Below are 23277 nucleotides of genomic sequence, written 5' to 3'. Positions count from 1 at the left end.
AGTTTTAGGTTTAGTTTTCTTTACACTTTTCTAGGGTTTTTATTTTTCTCTTCTTCTATCTTAGATTGGAGTTCATTTTTCTGCATTTACTTATTGTTCTTGTTGTTCTTTATGTTACTTAAGTTAGTTAACACTATAGCTAAGAATTGTTTATATTTCTAACCCATGTACTTTGCTTATAAGACTCTTTAAACTTCAATTTTATGTATTTCAGTTTATTTTAGTTTAAATCTATCAAAACTTGTTCCTTTTATGTTTCTTGCTTTAGATTTCTCTGTTAAATGCTTTTGGTTTCATGCTATTTAAGTTTTCTTACATAAAAATATTAACTTTTATATTTTTGTCAACCTTTACTTCCATGGCTGCCTTATTTTCCATCTTTATGTTTACTTTCCTTACTTTAAGAATGTGTAGCTAAACCTTTAAAGAGGTTGGTTGATGGACATGGGAATAAACTAAAATCTTTGGACAAAGGGTTAAATCGTAGCAAATTTGACTAATTTGAATAGAACTAAGAACTTAGGTAGTGACGCCCCATAAGGGAATATCGAGATAAAGTGAGACCGAAAGGTAATCTTGTCGCGCACTCGTTCGTTAGTTCTGAATTAACTGGTGAGATCAAAAGATAAATCGAACATAATTTGTCTAAGTCAATAAATTGAGATCGAAAGATAAAATGGAGCCATTTGGTAATTTATGTGATTTATATCCTAGTCTGAGATTTGGTAAACCACACTGAAGTCAGCCAACCCTATTAGTTATTTTCTGGGTAGTCCCTCTAGTTTATATTTCTTGTAATTTAGTCCTTAAAGTAATATATTTAATTTTTTACACACTCATCTTTTTATGAATTATCGTACTATAAAATCGTATGAGTAGCCGCTTAGACTCTATTGTGTATGTTAGTTATTTCTCAATCACCTCTTCCTTTGGGTTCGATCCTTCGAATATTTCGGTGTTCCATTATAACACTATAAATATTACAACTGACCTTATGCTTGCAGTAAAATCAAGCTTTAAAAATAGTTTCATAAATTATTTTTTTAATACGCATGCGTGCAGCCGATCAAGTTGTTGGCGCCATTGCTGGGGAAGACTGTGTAAGATTGAGTAATTTTTAATGTACACTTTTAAGTAAAGATAAGTAGCCAAAGTAGGATTTCTAGATATAACCCTTCCTCTTTCTGTTTTTGATAAACGGCTTGAGCCCATTTGATTTATGACCAATTTAAAGTCATGTTTGATGACCATGGTAGGTTGTTTGAGGGAACATTGATATATGAGGAAAATGAAAAGTCTACACTTAGCTGGGACGATTACGGACCTTTTACAGAACAGAGGTACGACCCTTGCTATGATTGGTATACTTACTTGTATCTGGTGGCTAGCAACAAACAAGAGGAGGAGACACATCTAAAAGAACCAAATGAAGATTGTAAAATGCCCGATGTAGATGAAACCTTCGAGGATAGAATGTCTGAGTACCAAGAAAATATGAAAGTTATTAAGAGTTAGCTGGGCCAAATACTTAAACTCTTATAATACCAAGCCAGGTGGAAAAAACTCCGTGTACAACAGTGTTAAACCAGATACTATTGACGTAGAGAAGAAAGCCCTCAACACCATGAGGGTTAATTCCCAACACCAAGTGAAAATTGGAAAACCTAGTGAAGATGTGCACATAACAGGGAAATTTGTGACTTTGTAGAGGTAAATATGAAAAAGCCATCACACTTTTCGAAAATCATAGAAAAAAGCCCTCACCATGAACCAATCAAAGACAAGTATCCACTAAGAGATGTTCATTAGAGGAAAGGGAACTCAATAAAATTTGAGTTTGTGATTCCACCTTTAAATACCCTTCCAGAAATGCAAAAGAGTGAGATGGAGTTAAAGGAAAAAGGGCTCGGAAGGAATATTGGGAAATAGCCAAAGGCGAGGCAAGATTAAATTTTGAAACTGATGAAAAATTCTTCAATTAATCGATTAACGAACAAACAAAGGATTAAGATTTCCCAGACTTTGTGGAAATTTTATTTTAGTGGAATGACGGAGAGTCTAGAAATTAGTGTTTTAACTATACACTTATGAATTTAATTCTTGTTTTGTAAATCATCTGTGTTTAGACTCAGGATTTACCCTAATGCTCTTGAACTTTAAAAAAAATCGAAAAAACTCGATATAGAAATAGGAAGACAGTGGAATCGTGATACCCAACATAAGATATTGTGATACCGCTGACAGTTAGAAAAACGAGGATTTTTGAAAATTTTCTTGGTATTGCGATGCCCAATCTTGGATATCACAATACCTATACCGGGTCACTATAAAATATGTCATATTCGTGTGACCTACGTGTTTTTAAACCTCCTTACTCTTCAAAAACCCTAAATCATCCCACTTAACACTATATTCATTTGTTACATTACCCTTTCAACTCTTTTCTCTTAAAAGGGCTCTCAAAGGCTTCTTTCAAACTCAACTTAGGGTTTGAACCTTCTCTTATGATTTACCTTCTTATTTTAACTCTTTACTACAGATTTATACTCTAGAATAGCCGCGACAAGAGGTGGTGTTTCCCTTCAAGAGACAACAACGTTGCATCTCGCTACTCTGGGTGTCCCATACTTGCCTATTGCATTGTAAAAGTTCCTAATACACCCTCCTTATTCTACTTTCATAGCATAAATTATTTTCGTTTCATATTCAAGAGGGCTAAACACAATAGAATCTTTCGATACATCGAATGAGATCACATACAATATTCAAAAATTTGTGTCCTCAGATGCTGAAGGTTTCTTTCATAAACTTCATGGACGATCGTTTATCTATGAATGTGGGTTCGATCCGGATGTCATTTTTGAAAATGAGTTCTGGGATATTGTAGATCTCTATGAATTGAGGGAATTCAGCCTTCGACCTCATAGGCCTGTAGTGCCTTCTGTGGTTCATGAATTTTATGCCAATTTAAAATTTTTCGAGGAGGATAAAGTGTATGTTAAGGGAAGAGAGGTTGAAATCTCCTCGTCCATAATCTCTAAGTATTATAGAGTTCTTTTTTTAGCAAACAATGAGATTGAATTACTTGATACTAGAAATTTTAAGGGTGTGAATGTGGATTATATAATGTTTTATCTCACAGAAGGTAAAGGGGAATGAGAGAGGGAGGTCTATACAAATCTTCCCATTTCTTTCAACCCAATTTTGTTTACCACATTAGATAAAATATGGCTACATTTTCTCCGTATGAAAGTTTGCCCCACTTTTAGCTCTAGGATTGTTAACCCCTTTCAAGCCATCTTGCTAACAGCTATTTTACAGAGGAAACAGATTTCTATAGGTACATGGATCTACAAGTTCATGTTACGTTGTGTAATCAGAGACGATACGGGGATTTTCTTTCCGCATTTGATCACAGATCTATGCCGAGCCGCGAGAGTACCCATAGATCCACTCAAACCGTTTCGTCAACCGACTACGCATATGATAACGAGTTCAATCTATCAGAAATTTAAAGCAATCCAGCAAGAGCAACGAACTTGAGGACATGGGTCGAAAGGAGAGCAGACTCAATTGACCCCAACAAAGTAAAAAATAGAAGGTATGCTGGAAAATATTCAAAAACAACTAGATAAGCTTGTTGAATCAAGAGGTTACAACTCCTGAACAATTAAGATGATGAAAACATATGTAGAGAAATGTGATAGTAATCATGGGGAAGGAAAACCAATGTGGCAAAAAAAAACCGAAAAGATACATGGTTCAAGAAAGGTGTGGAAGGAATGACAAACCCAACAGAGATCAAAACGCGATGAATACAACATTCGTATCCACACCTAGACGAGGGATCAATTTACAAAAACCATGAGAAAAATCAAACAAGGGTTACAAACCTTCAAGCACAAGAGGTAAGGGGAAACAACCCATGGAACCAGAGTTAATCTCAGATGATTCCGCTTAGTTATATGTCTTTGTATTTTTTTATTTTATGCGGCTTATAAAACTTTAAACACTTTAATTGTTGTCTTCGAACATTTTTATTTTACGTGTTGTAATTGTTTGTTGTTTGTTTTTCTTATATGCATCGAGCTACCCTAAAAGACTACAATACATATGGAGCTTCAACGAGGAGGTGGACGCCTGAGCTAGTCTGATGTTCCATTCTAGGGAAGTTCAGTAACCTCCTATCCTTTCTTTTGAACGCATTGGGGACAATGTGTAGTCTGAGTGTGGATGAGTGCATATAAGTTTTTATGTGTGTTTATGTTTTCTTGTTTTATGCTTATTTGTGAGTTTATTTTAGTTTTTATGCATTTTTCAAAAAAAAATCAAAAAATTCAAAAAGTTTTCTTTTTTTTTTAATTTTCAAATATCCAAAAATATTTCTTGCTTTCATTTTTAATTTGTGTTATTGCACGGTGCTTGGACTGTAATTGAGTAATAAGTTAGTAGTTGTACATATCAAAGGCATATATAAGATTGCCAAACTTGTAAATTTTGAATGATACTAGATAATTTCTTGCTCTTAATTGTAGATTAATTAGTTCACTTAGTTAATAGGTATAATAGATTAAAGGCAATAACCGAAATGAAAATGTATAAAATGTATAGTAGGATGAATACAATATATGAATCCTTGTAGATAAATAATTTAAATTGCTAATTGTTAGTTTAAATAGATGCATGCTTAATAGATCGTTGGTAGGTGACTAATCCGGGAAAGACCTTAGGCATTGTTTGTATAGCCTTGAGCCTAAAGGACCAACCTTAAACATTACATTATCCCTACTTCCTGAATTTGAGCTTTACATTACCTTTCTTAATCAACCTTTATGTTTGAAACCTTAAGCCAAAATTGAATTCGAAACTCAACCCTTCCCAGTATTTGAACTTTTTAATGCACTATCGAATGGATGTCAGGCCATGAACATCGAGGGTTAGGTAGGAACATTATGAAGGTTTCTCACAAAAGAGCACCCGAGTGATTAGTGAAGAAAGGTCGAATTAGCTCATAATTGATTCTTGCTAGAAATTATAGGCGAATCTTTTAGTGGCCTGGATCTTGTAACTATAGATCACAATAGTGAGAAAATTCCAACTGGGGGTGGAGACGGAAAAAAGAGGCCTAGATAGGAGGCTGTGAATGTTAACGTTTCTAATTCTAAGAATTCATTAACATTATTCAAAGAGCACGATAATGTTCTGATTCAATCTGTATCGGCGACTGCCAAGGGGCAAGCTGATTGGAAGCAATGAAACTTATAAGTTCGAATGTCCGTGGGTTGGGGAGTCCACGGGCTGAGCGGATACTTCGACACATGCTAAAGATTTATAATCCCCACTGGTCTTCTGTATGGAGACCAAATTGAATGAGATTAGGATGGAGCGGGTTTGGAGGAGGTGTGGTTTCTGCAATGGATTAAAAGTTAAAGCAGAAGGAACTAGGGGAGGTTTGTGTCTAGCTTGGAAGAAAAATCTTATGGTCCAAATCCGAAATTATTCAAAGAACCACATTGATGTGGAAATTCAAGAAGATGAAGTTGGTCTAATGTGGAAATTGACTGGGTTTTATGGGGCACCGGATGCAAGTCATAGGGAATATACATAGGAGTTGTTGAAAAGTCTAAGGAGAAATCAAGTTTTTGCCTTGGCTTGTTTGTGGCGACTTTAACGAAATTTTGTACTCTTATGAAAAGGTGGGTGGTACGCCGAGGGAAGAAAGAATAATGTTGGATTTTCGGAATGTGCTTGAGGAATGTCAGTTAATGGATATTGGATATTCGGGTCCATAGTTTACGTGGGAACGGGGTAATTTGCCTGAAACGAATATTAGGGAGCGGCTTGATAGGGGAGTTGCTAATTGTGATTGGATGAACTTGTTCCAAAGTATTTTAATCCGCCACTTACCTCATTCAATATCGGATCACTGTCCAATCTTTATCCAAATGGATCAAGAGACTTCGACTCATGACTTTATCAAGTACTATCACTCCGAAACCTAACTTTCATAAGATGAGTTTCTGAGGTAATGGTCCTATCCCGGCATGAGTTATGAAATGTATGTGTTCTGAAACGTGTTATCGCATCCCTGACCCCATAAATCTACCTATAAACTTTCATGATTTCACTCCTAAAACCTTAAATCTTAATTTCTAAAAATATTTTAACCCTAACCCTAACAAAATTAAAAAAAAATCTCTAAAATCAATCTATTTTCATAATTTTAAAAAAAGAGGGCCTAAAAGGCGAATTAAGAAAAAAAGACGACATATTTGGCTTATTTAGCCTACGACGATAAGGTGTTTTTTAGAAAAAAAAAAGAACTTAATTGTCGAAACATAAATAAATGGGTTGCAATAAAATTAAAAACAGAAGAATAAAAAGAGTTAATTAGTTAAGCCCAAATTTCTTTAGAAGCCCAGCGATTGTCAGTTAAATCTCATATATATTCATGAAACTTACGGGAAAATCATCCAAATATGAAAAGATATCCAAATTTAAGACAAATCCGCCAAATTAAAGCCTCAAACTCAAAATACAAACTGAACCTGCTCTTATCTATCACCCCTTTTTAGTATTATCAGTATCTTGTATTGAATTGAAGTACCCAAAGTGAAACAGGTTAATTCCTCGACTTTCTTTTATTCATTTCTAATTTCTATATTTTCAGTTTTCCTTATTTTATTTTTCTGCACTTGTGTGCGTGTGTTTTCAAAGATATTTCTTCAGGAATTTGAGCTGCAGCAAAAAAGCGCTGAGTTTATGTTTAGTTATTCACAAGTTTTCATCTTTTTTGGTACCTCTTGTTTAGTTACTTTTTCACTGCATTTTCTGTTCTGTAGTAAGAATTGCTCATTATAAATGCTGGGTTCAAGCTTATATTGGCCAGGAAAGGAAACAATGTAGAAATCTGAATGAAATGTACCAAAATAATGATTTGTAAATTTCCCATTTTTTGGATTATGCTCTAAAGAGAAAATTATAGTAAAATATTGAATCTTTTAGATAAAGGAACTGCAGGTAACAGCAAGCCTAAATGTTCTTTATTTCATTATGGATAAATATTTTCTGCTATGTTTGTTTTAGGTCAATGTTGCATGCAATCTCTGTTCCAAACACTTGCATTTTGTGTCCAAGAAGCCGGTGTTTTGGTCAAAGGAATCAAGGATCAACAAGGTTTTGTTTGCGTGCTTCTTTGCCAGATAATAATGGTGAATTTAAAGTGGAGTATACACCATGGTTGGTTGTTGGATTGGGTAACCCTGGAAATAAGTACCATGGAACTCGACACAATGTAATGAATTGCAAATTATGAAGCCAGACAGCTTTTTCTTTTCTTTTCTTTTCTTTTCTTTTTGATGATATGATATTTTACATAGTTGCATGTAACAGGTTGGTTTTGAAATGATTGATCAAATTTCACAATCGGAAGGGATTGCATTGAATACTATACAGTCAAAAGCTTTAGTAGGGATAGGTATATATTTTGTATTTGTGTTGCTTAGGTCTTTTATTTATTTATTTTTGTCTGGGACTTAATTTCTTTGTCTTTCGAGATTCCCAGTTGTGCTTGATGGTTTACTTGGGTTTCTTTCGTGATCAGTACAGGTGCCATTGGAGAAGTACCAATTTTGTTGGCAAAACCTCAGGCATACATGAATTTCAGTGGGGAATCGGTTAGTTATACATTTTGTTTTCCCCTTTTCTCATATGAATTCTATATGGCAGGTTCCTAGTTATATATATTTACACGTCCTTTCGAAGAATCTACTCATGTTTTGGTTCATATACCAGTGCCACATTTCTATTTTATTTTTACCAATTGCCTCCTGACCATTTGACAAGTGGAGGCATTGTCATGGATTAGGTGCAGCTAAAATGTTACTGAAGATTCACTGCATAAGTGGTTATGTAGTTCATTGCAGATACTTGTGAAAATTGTCTGTTTGAAACTTACTCAAGACACTCAACTTTAGTTTTATAAATTTAGAGACTGATGTCCTGAAACAAGTAGTTCAGGAAAGAGCGTAAAAGTGATTAAAAACTTGCTACTTGCCATGAGTGCTCCTCAATCTGACCTGTTCACTTAAATCGTTTGCGCTTAGTTTCATGCATGTCTGAATTAGGAATAGACAGTCAAAAGATTGTGATGGATGCTATGTAATTAACTTAGTTATTGCTGAATGCTTAGCCATGCACCTACTTGAATTCGAATGCAAGTAAATGCCTTCACCTTTGTATTTATGGTTTGTCCTGTATTCTGGATTTTACATGCTGCCAGAAAACACTGCAATACCCTAATTATTAGTACTAACTAGTGCTTTTCATTTGAGGGGGGGGACTGTGACAGGCATTTTATATGTAAATGGTTAATCCTACATTATGGACTTTTACCTGTTGAGAGATTACCCTGCAACACCCAAGTTCATGTTTACTAAGAAGGATTTCTTACATGAGCTTATTCTTTTAATGATGGAATAGGTTTTGCTATGTAATATTATTTCAAGTTTACATCCTTGAAAATCAAAGGCTGTAGTGACATATAGGCAGCTAAATAAGCATATGTTCTATCACAATGCTGACTCAAGATATTAATATGATGATGAATAAAGAATGTGTATGGAATATATGGTAATGCATGTCCCGTTATCTTGTTTATGTATCTTCTTCCACAATCTTTTTCATTACTTTTAAGTGAAGTTTTGTGGTTGATTTAAGCCACCTTATGACCATTTCTATCTCTGATGTTTTGACTCTTTTTACTGTTATTAAGGTTGGGCCTCTTGCTGCTTATTATCAAGTACCCCTGCGTCACATTTTATTGGTAGGCACTCTTACATACCGTCAAGTAGAAGAAGTTAACCAACCTTTTTGTTAGCTGATTATTATTCAGAACACTTTTAACTTTGAGCTTTCCAATGTAGATATATGACGAGATGAGCTTGCCAAATGGAGTTCTGAGGCTTCAGCCAAAAGGAGGACATGGGCATCATAATGGGTATGTTCCATTGATATTACACTACTGGTAGCAGAATTTGTATTAGCTGTATTTTATGCCTCATTCCTTTCCATGTGATCTGGAGTTCTGAGCCTGGTTTGTGTATATATTGTTCAATACCAATTTGTTTTCTTGGTAATCTAAGTTTGATTTCTTGGACATAACTTGGCTATTTTTGGAACAGTTCTTTGCTCAACGGTTCCTGGTTGAAATCATTCCGTATATTCATTGAGCTATCTTCATCATATGTATTTGAGCAATACTAGTTCATATTTTCATCCTTATGATACGGAACAATAAATGAATCTCAAAGTTGTTTCTCCTGTGTTTAAGTGCATCCTCACCGTTCTCCCAACAAATGGTGATTTGAAAACATTAACTTATGCTTTCTTGTTGCAGAGTGAAGAGTGTGATGGGGCATTTGGATGGCAGTCGTGAGTTTCCTCGGTTGTGCATAGGTGGGCTCCTTGAATCCCATCAGTTTCTGCTTAATTTTTGCATCATAAACACATATCCCTTTTAAAAGGTAGATTAGATGCATATGGTGATTCACAGTTCCATAATTCTACAAGAATAATTGATTGTTCAGGCATTGGAAATCCACCTGGTGCTATGGACATGAAAGCTTATCTTCTACAGAAGTTCAGTCCTGCGGAACGAAATCAGGTATTTAGTTGCCTCTTGTCTTTCTCATTAGTTACATGTACAACATTGAAGTTTGGTTGATGGAGAACGGGGGAGAGTATTGGATACGTGTATGCTAAATTTTCATTTTTTTAGAAAAAAATATATTCAGAGAAATATACCTCATTATTATCATCTGAATATGCATCAAATACGGGGGTATTCCTATTAAGTAGGGTAATTTGAGAGATGAAAGTGAAGTGTTAAATGGGTGGCATTTTTGACAGATTAATGAAGCATTGGAACAAGGAGTTGAGGCAGTGAGGACACTGGTGCTGAATGGATTCAACCAGAAAATCACAAGATTCAATTTAGGACAGAAGTACAAGCATCACAAAGTTTGACCATCTCAACCATTACATGCCATGGATGATGTAGTTAGTATGTAATGCATGTATAAACCATTTCTAATCAACCCTTATCTTTTCCTTTCCTTTTCCCTCTTTGATAAAATTTTACCCTTTTAGAAGCATCTCTTCTTTATATTCTTATATCTGCATTAGTTAATGTGTTTGGTGAGTGTTCAATAAAGGGGGAAGGCAGGTCTTGGCTTTGGCTCATCCAAAGTCGCTAAATTTTAAAGTATTTTCTTGCTTAAAAAATGATAAAAATTTATAATTTGATTTTCCATTTTGTAACCCGGTCGTTTTTTGACTTAGTCCATGAGGCTTGTGTAAGATGGCCTCAAGACAGTAGAGTGAGTGAAAGAGTCTGTTTCATACCCTTTGTTTTCTCCATTATTTAAGCCTTCATATGTAAACAAAATAAACTCTAATGATTTATGCATATCCTTTTTAAAAAAAAGAAAAAGAAAAGATCAGACTGGATTTGGTAAAGGAATTTTTTGTCAATGTTACAACATATTAGTCGTCCATTTTGATAAGGGGAAATGGGAAGTGTTAGACCATTGTGTTGATAATATAATTATTAGGGTTAATGCTTTTACAGGGAGGCGATCAAATAAAAGCTCTCTACTTAATTTTTTAAAGGTTTGAATATGGGTGGATTCTATAGGGAAATAATCTTTGGCTACCAAGTCAATTACAGGAGTTCAGGAAAATTTTTCAATAATTATGATTTTACCTGTTCATATATTGAACATTATATAAAATCATGAGTGTGTTACTCTCAACACTTGCAAGGACACTATCTTTGTGTTATTAGTAGAATATAAAAAATAACATTTGTTAAACTATTGCTGAGAAAAATTAATTCAATTAAAATTGAAAATTTGATTAATCAGTATAAAATGAAAATAAAAAATAAAAAATATGAAATCAGAAAAGAAAATGTAGATACAATTTCACACATTTTCAAAAAAAATTAAGTTATTTAAACCTTTAAGTTTATAAAAGAAAAATTCAAGATCATAGCATTAAGTTAGATGTATGTTTTTCATTAATTATTTACTATTCATTAATTATTTAATATTAAAATTATTTTAATTAAATTAATTAATTTAACCTATTAATCTAACTTCTCTTTAAACCAAAACATTCAATAAATTTGAATCCACTTCAAAACAAGAACATTGGAAACATATATAAAAGCGAAATTAATAAATACTAATAATTAAGTAAAAGTAAAAAAAAATAGGCTAAAAGACTTTCTTTCTCTCCTTTGTCTTTCAATTAGGACGTTGCAAAGTCTCAAATCAACATATTCCATTAATTCCATTTTTTCCCCTTCAATTACTTTTTTTTCTGTAAAAACAGAGTGATCCTCCAAGTTTCATTTAAAAATGGCAGAGACAAGAGAATCTTTCTGGTGAACCCAAGAGCCAAACCCTGCTTCTTTGGAGTCTCTGTTCCATGTTCTCAACCCTATTTCTTTCATTCAAGCCCCGGTAACCCAATTCCTTTAAGGCTTACAACAGAGAGTTCTATAATGGAAAGGGGTCCCACATATGGAGCTTATGCAGAGCTGAGAGAAACAAAGCTGAGAATGAAGAGTGGGATGATGCAACAAGAAAAGGAAGAAATCGAACTAAAACAAATGCCGACGAAGAAACAAGTGAAGTTTAGTTCAAGTGTGGGGGTTTCGAGGAAAGGGTCCTCTATTTTGGCTCAATCGGTGTCTAATTTTTCAGCAACTTTAAGGAAAGAAAACCAAAAGCCACCAGTTAGGAGTGGGATGAAATAGGCACCACCACTAGCATCAGGGAATAACTGGACAAAAGAGAATGGGGTGTGGCCGTCGAATTCGAGGGGGAGTAAACCTGCGAATGTCGGGGAGAAGAAATGAAGGATGATGATGTTATAAAAGCTTGTTGCAAGTGTTGAAGATTTGAAGGGGATTTCATTAGCATCGACCAATGCTATTAATGGTGAAAACAGGGGAGGGAAAACTAGTCCCGGAAGTGTTGCTGGCAATGGTAATACTATTTTGGGGTATAAATAGTTGTAGTAAATAATATTAAGGGTGGGTTTGGTTCGCTGTATTGGATTAAAGGTGTATTGGATTAGAGGTGTAATAGCCAATTCATTGTTTGGTTGAATGTAATGGAATAGAGGTGTAATAGTAATATTGTGTTTGGTTGAATGGAATAGAGGTGTAATAGCATAATGGAAAAAACTAAAATGACTAGAATACCCTTAGCATAAAATTGTTTTGGTAAATGATTATTGTTATTGTTATTTAAATTTAAAAAGATTATTATTATCAGTAATAAATATTTTAATCATATTTAAATATAATTATAATTAAATATATTTTAATTAAAATATATAATTTAATAAAATGCTTATAATTAGCAGAAAATTGTTTTGGTAGATGATTATTGTTAATGTTATTTAAATTTTAATAAGATTATTATTATCAGTAATAAATATTTTAATCATATTTAAAATAGTTATTATTAAATATATTTTAATTAAAATATATAATTTAATAAAATTCTTATAATTAGCAGAAATTACATATTGTTATTTAAATTTTAATAAGATTATTAATATCAATAATAAATAATTTAATCATATTTAAACAAAATTATTATTAAATACATTATAATTTTGGTATATAATTTAATAAAATTCTTAATAATTCATATTCTTATATGAATTTACTCAAATCATAATATATGATACTAAATGAAAATTTGAAATAATTAATATTAAATATATTTTAATTAAAATATATGATTTAATACAATTTAAAATAATTATTATTAAATATAATTTCATAAAATGTTCTTATGAATTTACTAAAATCAAAATATAACTTGAGAATTATTTTCTGCATAAACATAATTAACTTATACTAAGAAAAAGTTAGATGAAAATGAAATTGTACATCATAATTCATATGTTATATAGTTTTACAACATCAAAAAGTTTGAACATTGATATTTAATGGTGAGAAAGAAATCTTCTGACCCATTCCAATCGGGCAACAGAAGGTAAACTAAAGAAAACGATCATTTGAGTTGGATGATCGGGAATTTTACTCAAAGCATCATACTGCTGATCGTCGGTTAAACCTTCAATTGACCATAAGGCTGAATATAAATTTGAAGCTTTCTCTTCCATCTTTTCCTCTGACTTCTGCTGAACTACCACCTCGGAGGCCATAGTCCTACTAATTTGATCGCCAACGGCCTGGATTTTTTCCCCCAACAAAGTGGCAGCCTCCTCAAATGAAGAATACACATTATCACGAGCATCAGATTTCTTCTTTCTCTTGTTTGAAGATGAGGAACCCCCTTGGTCTCTATCTCCACGCGGATCTGTACCAGAAACATCCATGTCGTCTGAAGAGACGTCAGCTTCGCAGTCATAGAATGTGTTTCTCTCTTCATTCATATCTGTAGTACGTTCATCCTCAGCATGTATTTCTTCAAGAACATCAGCAGTTGTTTGAGCGTCTTTCCCAGTCGCCCGATCTCTTGCGTATATCGCAATAAGCTGGTTGTAGTAAGGGAAAGAACAATGTCTGAACTGAGAGGCTTCTTTGTGACTCTAAAAAAAATGAGGAAATCATATTAGTTATAAGTTTTGTAAAAAAACAAATAAATACTTGAAATACATTTTACCTTTACATAGGATTCCCAAACTCCATCTTCAGCAACAACGAGCTGCCTATGCTCGTCCCAACCAAAACCACTGTTGTTTTGGCCATTAAGCATGTCGTAGACGACTGACCATTCCCTTTTTAGGCACCTAATCCGAGATTCAATATTTGGTTTCGCCTTCAACATTGCTCTTGGTAAAGCCTTTTCTAGCATTTTCTCTAGCTCGTTCAAATAACCGGCTTTGAACCCGGTATCAGCATTAAATGTTCCTACATTGTGCAAATCCACCATGCAAGAAACCAAGGCTGCATCCTCCTCTGGAACCCATTTTCTTTTGCTTCCTCGAGAAGCTTGAGAAGAAGCACCCGTTGGTGGAACACCTGACATATTGTTCTTAAAAAAAAAAACAAATTAACATTATTTACTATTTTGAATATCATTTAATTGTTGGGTGAACAGTTTATAATATTATATCGGTAGTTCAATACTAAATTTAAATTTATAACACATGCTTAATGAAAAGATAATTACATTATAATTCAACAAAGTTTCATAAAGTTTCATAAAGACCACCAAAGTTTCACAAAGTTTATACATAAAAAAACATCAACAAATCAATTCAAACTGAATTTGTCCCTAAACCTAACTAATTTCTAGATGCTTGCCATTCATCGAACATTTGGTTGGCTAGTTCCATCCTCCAAGTTACCCAAGCATCCGATGGATGAATATTTGTGATATTCGGTTCATCGTCATCCACCACATTAGTAGGTAATCCTTCTCCCACCTCCGCTTCAATGGGATCAATACTCATATGGGTTCGAATAAAATTATGGAGCAAACAACATGCAATAATAATTCTATTGTGCACCCTTACAGGATAAAACGATGGACTCCTAAGTATTCCCCATCTAAGTTTTAATAAGCCAAAGCATCTTTCAATGACATTACGTGCTGAGGCATGTTTCATATTAAAAAACTCTTGCGGAGAACTTGGCTGATAACCCTGACGCCACTCGTTCAGATGATATCGCTGTCCTCTAAATGGTGCAAGAAATCCCTCACAATTTGTGTATCCAGCATCAACTAGATAATAACAACCTATAAAATAAATTGGCTAAAAAATGATTAATTCAGCAAACAAAGTTTGATCTTAATGAGTAATTCAAATTCCTCTAAGTATACACTGTACCATGAGGAACTTTAAGTCCATGTCTTCTACTGATGGCATCTCGGAGCACCCGTCCATCGGCAACTGAACCTTCCCAACCAGGAAGAACATAAACAAATTGCATATCAGGTGTACAAACACCTAGCATATTTGTTGCTATGTCACCTTTTCGAGTTCGATATCTAGGTTTATCAGCTGTTGGCACCCTAATCTTTATGTGGGTTCCATCAAGAGCACCTAAGCAATTCTATATCACATGATATAAAACCTTGTGTTAGAATACTAATTTAAATCTAAGTCAACTAAAAATGTTGTACAAGCTATATCTAAAACTCAGTCTACTACCTTAAACCATTTCCACCTTGTGTCAGAAGAGTCGGCTGTAATTGGCTCTGGCTTTTTAAATAAGACATCTTGTAAGCGTATGACAGCATCTAAAACACTATGAAATGCTCTGCTTACAGTTTCCCCGGACCTTCTAAAGTGATGCTTGATAACTCGATTTTTCAGGTGATGGGAGATGATATGTAAAAACATTGCTACTTGCTCATCAACAAGCATGAACCTTGACGACTTCAATCCCCCTATCGATTCTAACATCTCACATAGTTTACAAAAGGCAGTTCTATTCATCCTAACTTGTTCAATACAAGTCTCGTCACTAGCATATACAAGCCTCTTCACATAATCCCGTTTTGCATAAAAATCTAAGGTGTAGGACCTAATCCTTGGTTGATAAGTCTGTAGGCTAAGGCTGGCACCCATTCTAAACAAGAACCAAATCGCAATTCTACAGATTTCCAACCATAATGTCAAAGCAAGACCAATTCTTTTACGCCTCACACTTTGTGCAATTAAAGGCAGACGAGCCATTACTGCAACATATTAAAATTATAACACACACTATCAATGAATTGAAGTTGCAATTACACATTATAAAATAAAAATAAACAATACAAATTTAGAACACACGAAGCAAAATAGTTTATACTAAATGATATCGTTGCAACTTTAATTTCATTTCTTTATGAATCACCCAAACAATAAAGAAATTATAAAGCATGTATAATTGACCTAAAATTAATTGTTGGTGTATGTATAATTGACCTAAAATTACTTGTTGGTTTAATGTTATTGTCCCTAGAAAACATTGTTGGTGTATGTATAATTGTTGGTTTAATGTTATTTACCCTAAAAAACATTGTTGGTGTATGTATAATTGTTGGTTTAATTGTTAGTTTAATGTTATTTACCCTAAAAAATATTGTTGGTGTATGTATAATTGTTGGTTTAATGTTATTTACCCTAAAAAACATTGTTGGTGTATAATAATTTTTACGTATATTTTAGATATATATGATAATTTTTATTAATTAATATAAAAATATAATTCTCTCCACATAAAATTATATCAACATTAATACTTAACAAACAGGTTTCATGTTTATTATTAATTTCAAATTATTAATATTAAAGATAAAAATTATAATAATTATATCAACATTAATACTTAACAAACAGGTTTCATGTTTATTATTAATTTCAAATTATTAATATTAAAGATAAAAATTATAATAATTACAATTATATTTATGTTATTAATAATGTTCTCATTATTAGTATCATAATATTTATAATTTAATTAAACATCAAATTTATAATAAATTACCTGTACTATTTTAAACAATAACAACCTTTGCCGCATGAAGAATTTTTTTTTGATAGATTAGGTCACAAGCCCCATTTTTGGTTTAATTATTCTTTCGTCTCTATATTTTTTACACATTTAAAATTTAATTTATTTATTTATAATTTTAAAAATTTAATCCTTTTACTTTGTTAAATTGGATTAAGTGACAATTTTAACTTAAAATTGCTCTCATGACAAATATTATACAAGTAATAAACTAGGTAAGCAAATCTTAAGATTGTTAAATATGAATAAAAATAATAATCGGATGGAGTATTTATTTTTTAAACTCGTTAAATTATTTGACTAAAAACAGTAATCGATAAATAATTTAAATACCAATGTAAAAAAAAATTAGAGACAAAAGTAAACGAAATTAATATGGTTTGAGCGATAGTGACGTAAACCATAATAAAAAGAGAGCAATTAATCACATTAAATTAGCTTACTTTGGTCGGTGAAATATCATATAAAGAAAGATATAATTATAATTTAGCTTTGGTAAATAGATTACAAACTTTCACCCTAAAACATCATGAAGGGCATGAAAAGTGATGCTTGAAAGGTAAGGTATTTTAATGAAATTAATTACTTGCTTTTACAAGTTTTTTCAAGAACATCAGCATTTTTTGAAAGCAAATGAGGAAAGCCTATTTTGAATGCTATTTGAAACTGAAAGTAATTACTTGCTTGTTTTAATGGCTGACTTTTTCCTTTGTATTATCATGGCCTATGTTCAAAACACATGCTCTTCAAATCCTATACTCGTCCCAATCAAGAACAAATCAAAATTTTCCAACAGACAAGGTCCAAAAGAACTAAAATAACAAATTCTATTGACTAACAAATCAAGAACAAGGTCCAGCAGACTAAAATAACATTTCATCTTCCACAACAGTTTCATCTTATACTCACTAACAAACTAAAATAACATTTTCCAACAGACTATCAAAACAATGTCCAGAACAAACCAACAAAATCTTGTGATATTACTAGCAGAAAGTACATAATTATGTTTAATAAATGATCCAAACACAATGTACTTTGATAAGTTCAAAAACCAACAATAGAACTTAATGACTGTAACAAGTTGATAAAAGGTAGTTGTAGGGAATTTTGCAAAAATATTATTGCTTTTTAAAAAGTTCCGATGAAACATTAGAAGTTTGACTATAGAATTCAGAACTTTGGACCTACAATTAAACATAAACATATAGATAGCTTGGTTAGAAGAAAAAAATCATATTACACTGATTGGAAAATCCAACTCATCATTGCTTTTCTGTTTATCAAAGGCTGAAAATATCAAATTTTATTCGTAATTTACAACAAATTAGTTATATACATATGACTCAAATTCATATCTTGCCCAAATTCATAGATTAAAACACAAAAAGAAAATAGAAATTCTTACTCATATCAAACATCCTATTCAATCAATAACAAGCTGTCAAATTCCAAAATGTTTAATATCTTAAAAAAATCATATTTCTGTTCATCCTAATTAACTATTTAGAAAAAATGGAATACATGAAAGACCTCTAAGTACCAGTATCAGTATCTTCACCCCTAAACCCCAAAGCCAGACTACACAAATTGCATCTAACAGCTTCTAGTTTCTCTGATCTGCACTCAGCATGAAATTCAATATTCTTAACATTATAAATTGTTTTGAACATTCGTTATCATCTAACATTTTCATCTTACCTATTTTTGCTACTTTCAGAGGACCAAATTACAACAGAACAAACAAACAAAAGAACTCGAACTGCAGAAATCTTACCTATTTTTGCTACTTTCAGAGGACCAAAAGAACTCAATGATCTTACCTATTTTTGCTACTCAGTTCAGGCACTTAAACAAACAAACATTGGAAGAAATCTCATTCGCGGTTTTGGAGATTAGAAAAGGACTCGAAAATTACAACAGAACAAACAGAAATCGAAGATTAGCAGAGAAGAGAGAAAAACTTCGAACGGCATGCATTTCTTAAGCCTAACCAACAACAGAAAACACATTTCAATTCAACATGCAATACAAACAGAATAAAATTGGCTAAAACTAACCTATTAGCAAATCGGGGCACAATGAAGAAGAACTTGAAAAAAGCAAAAGGGGAAACCGATTAGATAAAAACAATAGATCATATTTACCTCGAAAGTATTGGTTTTCATCTACAATAGCAAAGGATATTAATCTATCGGGAAACATAGACTAACCGATGACGCAAATCGGCAGAAACTGTGAGCAAATCGGCCGAAATAGAAAAGAAAATAATCGGGGGAGCAAATCGGCAGAAAAGGGAAGAAAATAATACTGGGAAAAAGCAATGAAACAAGGAAGCAATTCGGATGAAGGTGGGAAACGGAAGAGAAACAGAGGGGATCGATTAGGGGTAAAAGAGGGAAGGTTTAGGGTAGGGTCATCTAATCTGGGAAGAAGGGGGGGAATAGAAATCGGTGCTTTTCACCGATTAGGGAAGTAAGGGGATACACGCGTATTAGCAATACGCTCAACCAAACGGCGTCTTAGATTGGTATTAGGTGGGCCCCACCGATTAGGGGTGTATTGGCTTAGCCAATACACCAAACCAAACAAGCTCTAAGGGTTTGAACTTGACTTGGGTTTTCTGGGTTTCTTGATTGGATTTTTTTGATGTTTTTACAAGAATTGGTACCACATGTTAGAGAGATATGAAGCTTGTGTTGTTTGTAATGGGAGATTGTTGATCTTCCTTTGAATCACTGAGTTGAATTTTTCAATAAATTCAAGATTGAAAATAGAGACACTAAAGATTGAAGAGTTAATGTTGTGTTAACTTTCCAATTAGTTTTGTGTTGTCAAGACAGAACGATCAATGCTCAAGCATAAAATCTAATGATCCCAAGCCAATTTTTGTTCAAAAAAGAACTTTGCCATTAACATTGATTGTTCGACCTCAACTGTGACAATGAATCGATCATCCCAGTTTGTACCAAATCGGAGTTCTTTCCTTTTTTTTTATTGGTGTTTGCTATATATTCTCTATACACTAATTATGTACATCATAAATTCACACCATTTAATTTCCATCCAAAAGTTGATACTAGTTCCATGAATGATCAACCATAACCCTATCAGTAATATTTTCAACTGCCAACTTCTAAAAATAACATTCAATAACATTTCCATTAGCCAGGAATTCATAACATATGCGCAAGTCAATGTTAAGAACTCGAGAGTATTTCCAGAGGAAAGATTCATTTGTCTTATTTAAAAAAGGGTAAACTACACCTATGGTCACTTTTGTTTACCTTATGTTACATTTCAGTCACTTATGTTTGAAATGTTACGTTTTAGTCACTTACGTTATCGTGTTGTAACATTTTAGTCACTGAGCTGTTAATTATCGTTAATGGTGTAATGGTAAGCTGACGTGGCATGTTAAATTATCATTTCAAACAAAAACTTTAGGTTAAATTATACAATTGGTCCCCATAATTTTTCGTTTTGAGCAATTTAATTCTTTTATGTTCTTTTAACTTTCCTCTTTTTTTCTTTATTTTTCATTCTCTTCTGCTTCTCCCTCTGTTTTCCTACATTCTTTATTTCTTTTAACATACCAGAAAGTTGAATTGGTAGTGAAGAAAGAAGCATGGTATGGGTTTATGGGTTTTGGTTATAGGCAAATGATGACAGTCGACTTCCTACTTCTTTTTTCACTGCCAATTCGACTTCCTAATATGTTAAAAGAAATGGGAAAGGTATGAAAACAGAGAGAAAAACAAAAGAGAATGAAAAAAAGAGAGGAAAGTTTAAAGAACATAAAAGAAAAAAAATTAAATTACTTAAAAGGAAAAAATATGGGGATCAATCGTATAATTTAACCTAAAATTTTGTTTGAAATGATGATTTAACGTGCCACGTCAGCTTACCGTTACACCATTAACGACGATTAATAGCTCAGTGACTAAAATGTTACAACATGATAACATAAATGACTAAAATGTAACATTTCAAACATAAGTGACTAAAACGTAATTTAAGGTAAACAAAAGTGACCATGGGTGTAGTTTACCTTTTGAAAAACAAAGTGATGGTAAATTTTCAAATAGTACCCTATCCAATGTAAAATTTAACTCTAGAATAAATAAATTGAACAACAAAGAAGCTTGTTCATCAAAGTTCTTCAGACCTCCGTATTTGGGTATTCAAAAACTACATCTTTCTAGGTAAGCTTCCTGTATACTCGTGCAATTGTCTCTAGCTTCTACTTAGTGTTGTTTCTTTCCTTAGGGTCTAAGTGTAACGACCCGATTTTCATTGGTGTCGAAAAAGATGGTTTCAAGCCCCCATTTCTATAAATATTTAATAGAGACATTTATGGAGTTAGTGTATTATTGAATTGGATTTTGAATAGCCAATTTAGTCGAAATTGTGGTTAATTAAGGCCCAGAGACTTGTAAAATCCAATCGGTATAAATTTGTAATTAGTAAATGGCTTGGGAATTTAAATTGCAATTAAAAAAAAGGTTCAAAACAACAATTAGACAATGTTAAATGTCATATAAGTGTATGGTATGATCAAAGGACCATTAGCTTAATTAAAATAAGGTTTAATTAATTAAGTAAGCTAAATTATAATTTAATCCTAGTATATAAGTTAATTTTCGGTAGAAAGAAAGAGAATGCCATCTCCTTCAACTGAAATTGGGAAAGAAAGAAAAGCTTGATGCCATAGCCAAGGGTTTTGAGCTATTTAGCTTTAATTTTAAGTAAGTCCTTAACCATTTTTTCTTTGATTTTTTTGGAAATTGAATCATGGGAGCTAGATCTAGCTAACCCTTGTACTAATTTGAAAAACTGTTAAAGTTTTAAAATTTTACCATGATAGAGAATTGAATAGTTTTGGTGTTAAATTGTTAAAAATTAAGCTTAGTATGTGAAAGGAGACTAAATTGTCAAGCTTAATTGTTAGTTTCGTACATTAGGGGCCAAATTGAATGAAATCCAAAATTGTCGTGAATTATTGGTAGGGATAGAAAATAGAGAGTCTCTAATGGGCTTTGGTGAAATCTAATTTTAATGCGAGACTTTAAATTGAAAGGTATGCTTGTCCCAATTTTAGGGACTAAATTGAATAATTTTCAAAATTTTTAAAAATTGATATTTGATTTTGTTTCGATTGAAATTTGACAACGGGATGTGTTTTATGATTATTCATAGTTAGCGACAACACTGAATCGTCGAATGGGAAAGGAAAAACGAAAGTGATCGACAAGTAGTCGAAAATTCTAGTTTGTACATTTATAATTTAAAGTCATATAAATTTCTTGCATTTTCATGTTACTTGCATACGGAAGTAACAATGTAAGTATACAATATTGATATGAGTTGTTGGATTGAACTTAAATGTGATTTCTCGGTGTAGATGACAAAATTGAATAAAATAAAATAAAATAGCATGAATTGTTTGGAATATGATATATGTTATAGAACTGAGTGAGAATATGTATTGAATGATATGAAATATATATGTTATATTACAAAATTGAAATGTAAATAGTGTGTATGATTGAAAAATGATATGTGTACTAAATTGTAGTGAAATTGGATATTGATACCCTATTAACTAATCGAGCTGAGTTGGATATAGTTAACATACTATATGATTGGATTGAGTAGGACATTATGTGCCAGGATGCACTTCATGTGCTAGATATGCGCTTATGCACCTTGATGTACTTCGTGTGCCAATTATGCGTTTTGTATGCCATGATGCACTTTGGTGTGTTGATTGGACGATCCGAATATCTACCCAAGTTTGAGTCAAGTTAATAGAGGTTATAAACGATAAATATGATTATAATGCTGAAAATGGAATTGGTAATGGTATAATTGATATGTTTTATATTTCAAAGAAGTTCGTGATCCAATTCGTAAATTCGTCGAAACAAGACCTAGAGGGTCAGAACGAATATGGATGAGTCGGTAAGCTCCAAAATTGAATTGAATGACATGATTATATAAGTGTTTGTGTTTAATACTTAATTGTATTATATAATTGATAATTAGCAATCAAGTTAAAATTAAGCACATAAGTATATCGTTGAATTGGTTGGCTAACATGTTGTTATGCATATGTACATATGAATAGATAATGAATTATAATTGACCATTTGATATATGTCTTAATTGAATTTTGAGTACAAAGATGCTTGAATGTGCTAAAGCTCATTGTTAATGTTAAATTATATGTTTATGTTTTGAATTATAAATATACCACTAAGTCTATTACTCAACGTACATTTTGGATTTGAAGCCAACATCCAGACAATCGCTTCTGACTCCTTCGATTGTAAATGCCATGTACATAGAGTTTAAGCCAATTTTGTATCAAATTTGTCCAACTTGGAACTTAATTGTTTAATGCTAATTAAATGTATCGTTTTGGTGTGTTTTGAACCACATGCTGCTGTGGTATAGGTGAATTGGTTGTATGAAATAGTGAAATTTTAGGTCTGTGAACTTGTACCAGGTTGATTCTTGTGAAAACAGTGTCACGTCACGACGTGGAACCTTTGACGTCGTGATTGGACCTTCTTAATTACATACATTTTGGAACAGCAGTCATCTCCCAACACTTTCTTCAAATTATGTTTTTTAACCTTGTACTAAAACCGTTGTTCTAATGTCTCCCGCTGTCTCAAGTCTTAGCCCAACCAACCGAATCAAACAAAAAAAAA

At 32.6% G+C, this 23277-nt stretch overlaps 2 protein-coding genes across 11 annotated transcripts; one reads left to right on the top strand and one right to left on the bottom strand.

The window, feature by feature from the left end:
- Positions 1–2360: 2360 nt before the first annotated feature.
- LOC107954799 (chloroplastic group IIB intron splicing facilitator CRS2-B, chloroplastic) lies at positions 2361–10154 on the top strand. Of its 10 annotated transcripts, none has more exons than XM_041097743.1 (11): positions 2363–2642; positions 3322–3601; positions 3695–3908; positions 4102–7294; positions 7393–7477; positions 7609–7676; positions 8774–8824; positions 8925–8998; positions 9398–9456; positions 9588–9664; positions 9910–10154. In XM_041097743.1, the coding sequence occupies exons 4-11, from the start codon at positions 7037–7039 to the stop codon at positions 10024–10026; spliced, it is 789 nt and encodes a 262-aa protein (XP_040953677.1). In that variant the 5' UTR covers positions 2363–2642; positions 3322–3601; positions 3695–3908; positions 4102–7036; the 3' UTR covers positions 10027–10154. The 10 variants fall into 10 exon arrangements, with proteins under 10 accessions (XP_016745961.1, XP_040953677.1, XP_016745964.1 ...); XM_041097744.1 differs by having other exon boundaries at positions 2395–2642; positions 3331–3601; XM_041097745.1 differs by having other exon boundaries at positions 2395–2642; positions 3331–3601; positions 4090–7294.
- A 4050-nt stretch (positions 10155–14204) lies between these two features.
- LOC107892535 (protein ALP1-like) lies at positions 14205–15103 on the bottom strand. Its single transcript, XM_041097742.1, has 2 exons — positions 14884–15103; positions 14205–14792 (listed from the first exon to the last, which is right to left on the bottom strand). The coding sequence occupies exons 1-2, from the start codon at positions 15008–15010 to the stop codon at positions 14338–14340; spliced, it is 582 nt and encodes a 193-aa protein (XP_040953676.1). The 5' UTR covers positions 15011–15103; the 3' UTR covers positions 14205–14337.
- Positions 15104–23277: the final 8174 nt, after the last annotated feature.

This window comes from Gossypium hirsutum, chromosome D07, assembly GCF_007990345.1.
Source record: "Gossypium hirsutum isolate 1008001.06 chromosome D07, Gossypium_hirsutum_v2.1, whole genome shotgun sequence".
NCBI lineage: Eukaryota > Viridiplantae > Streptophyta > Magnoliopsida > Malvales > Malvaceae > Gossypium > Gossypium hirsutum.
Note: the sequence above shows the minus strand (reverse complement) of the source record. Positions and strands in the feature narration are given on the sequence as shown.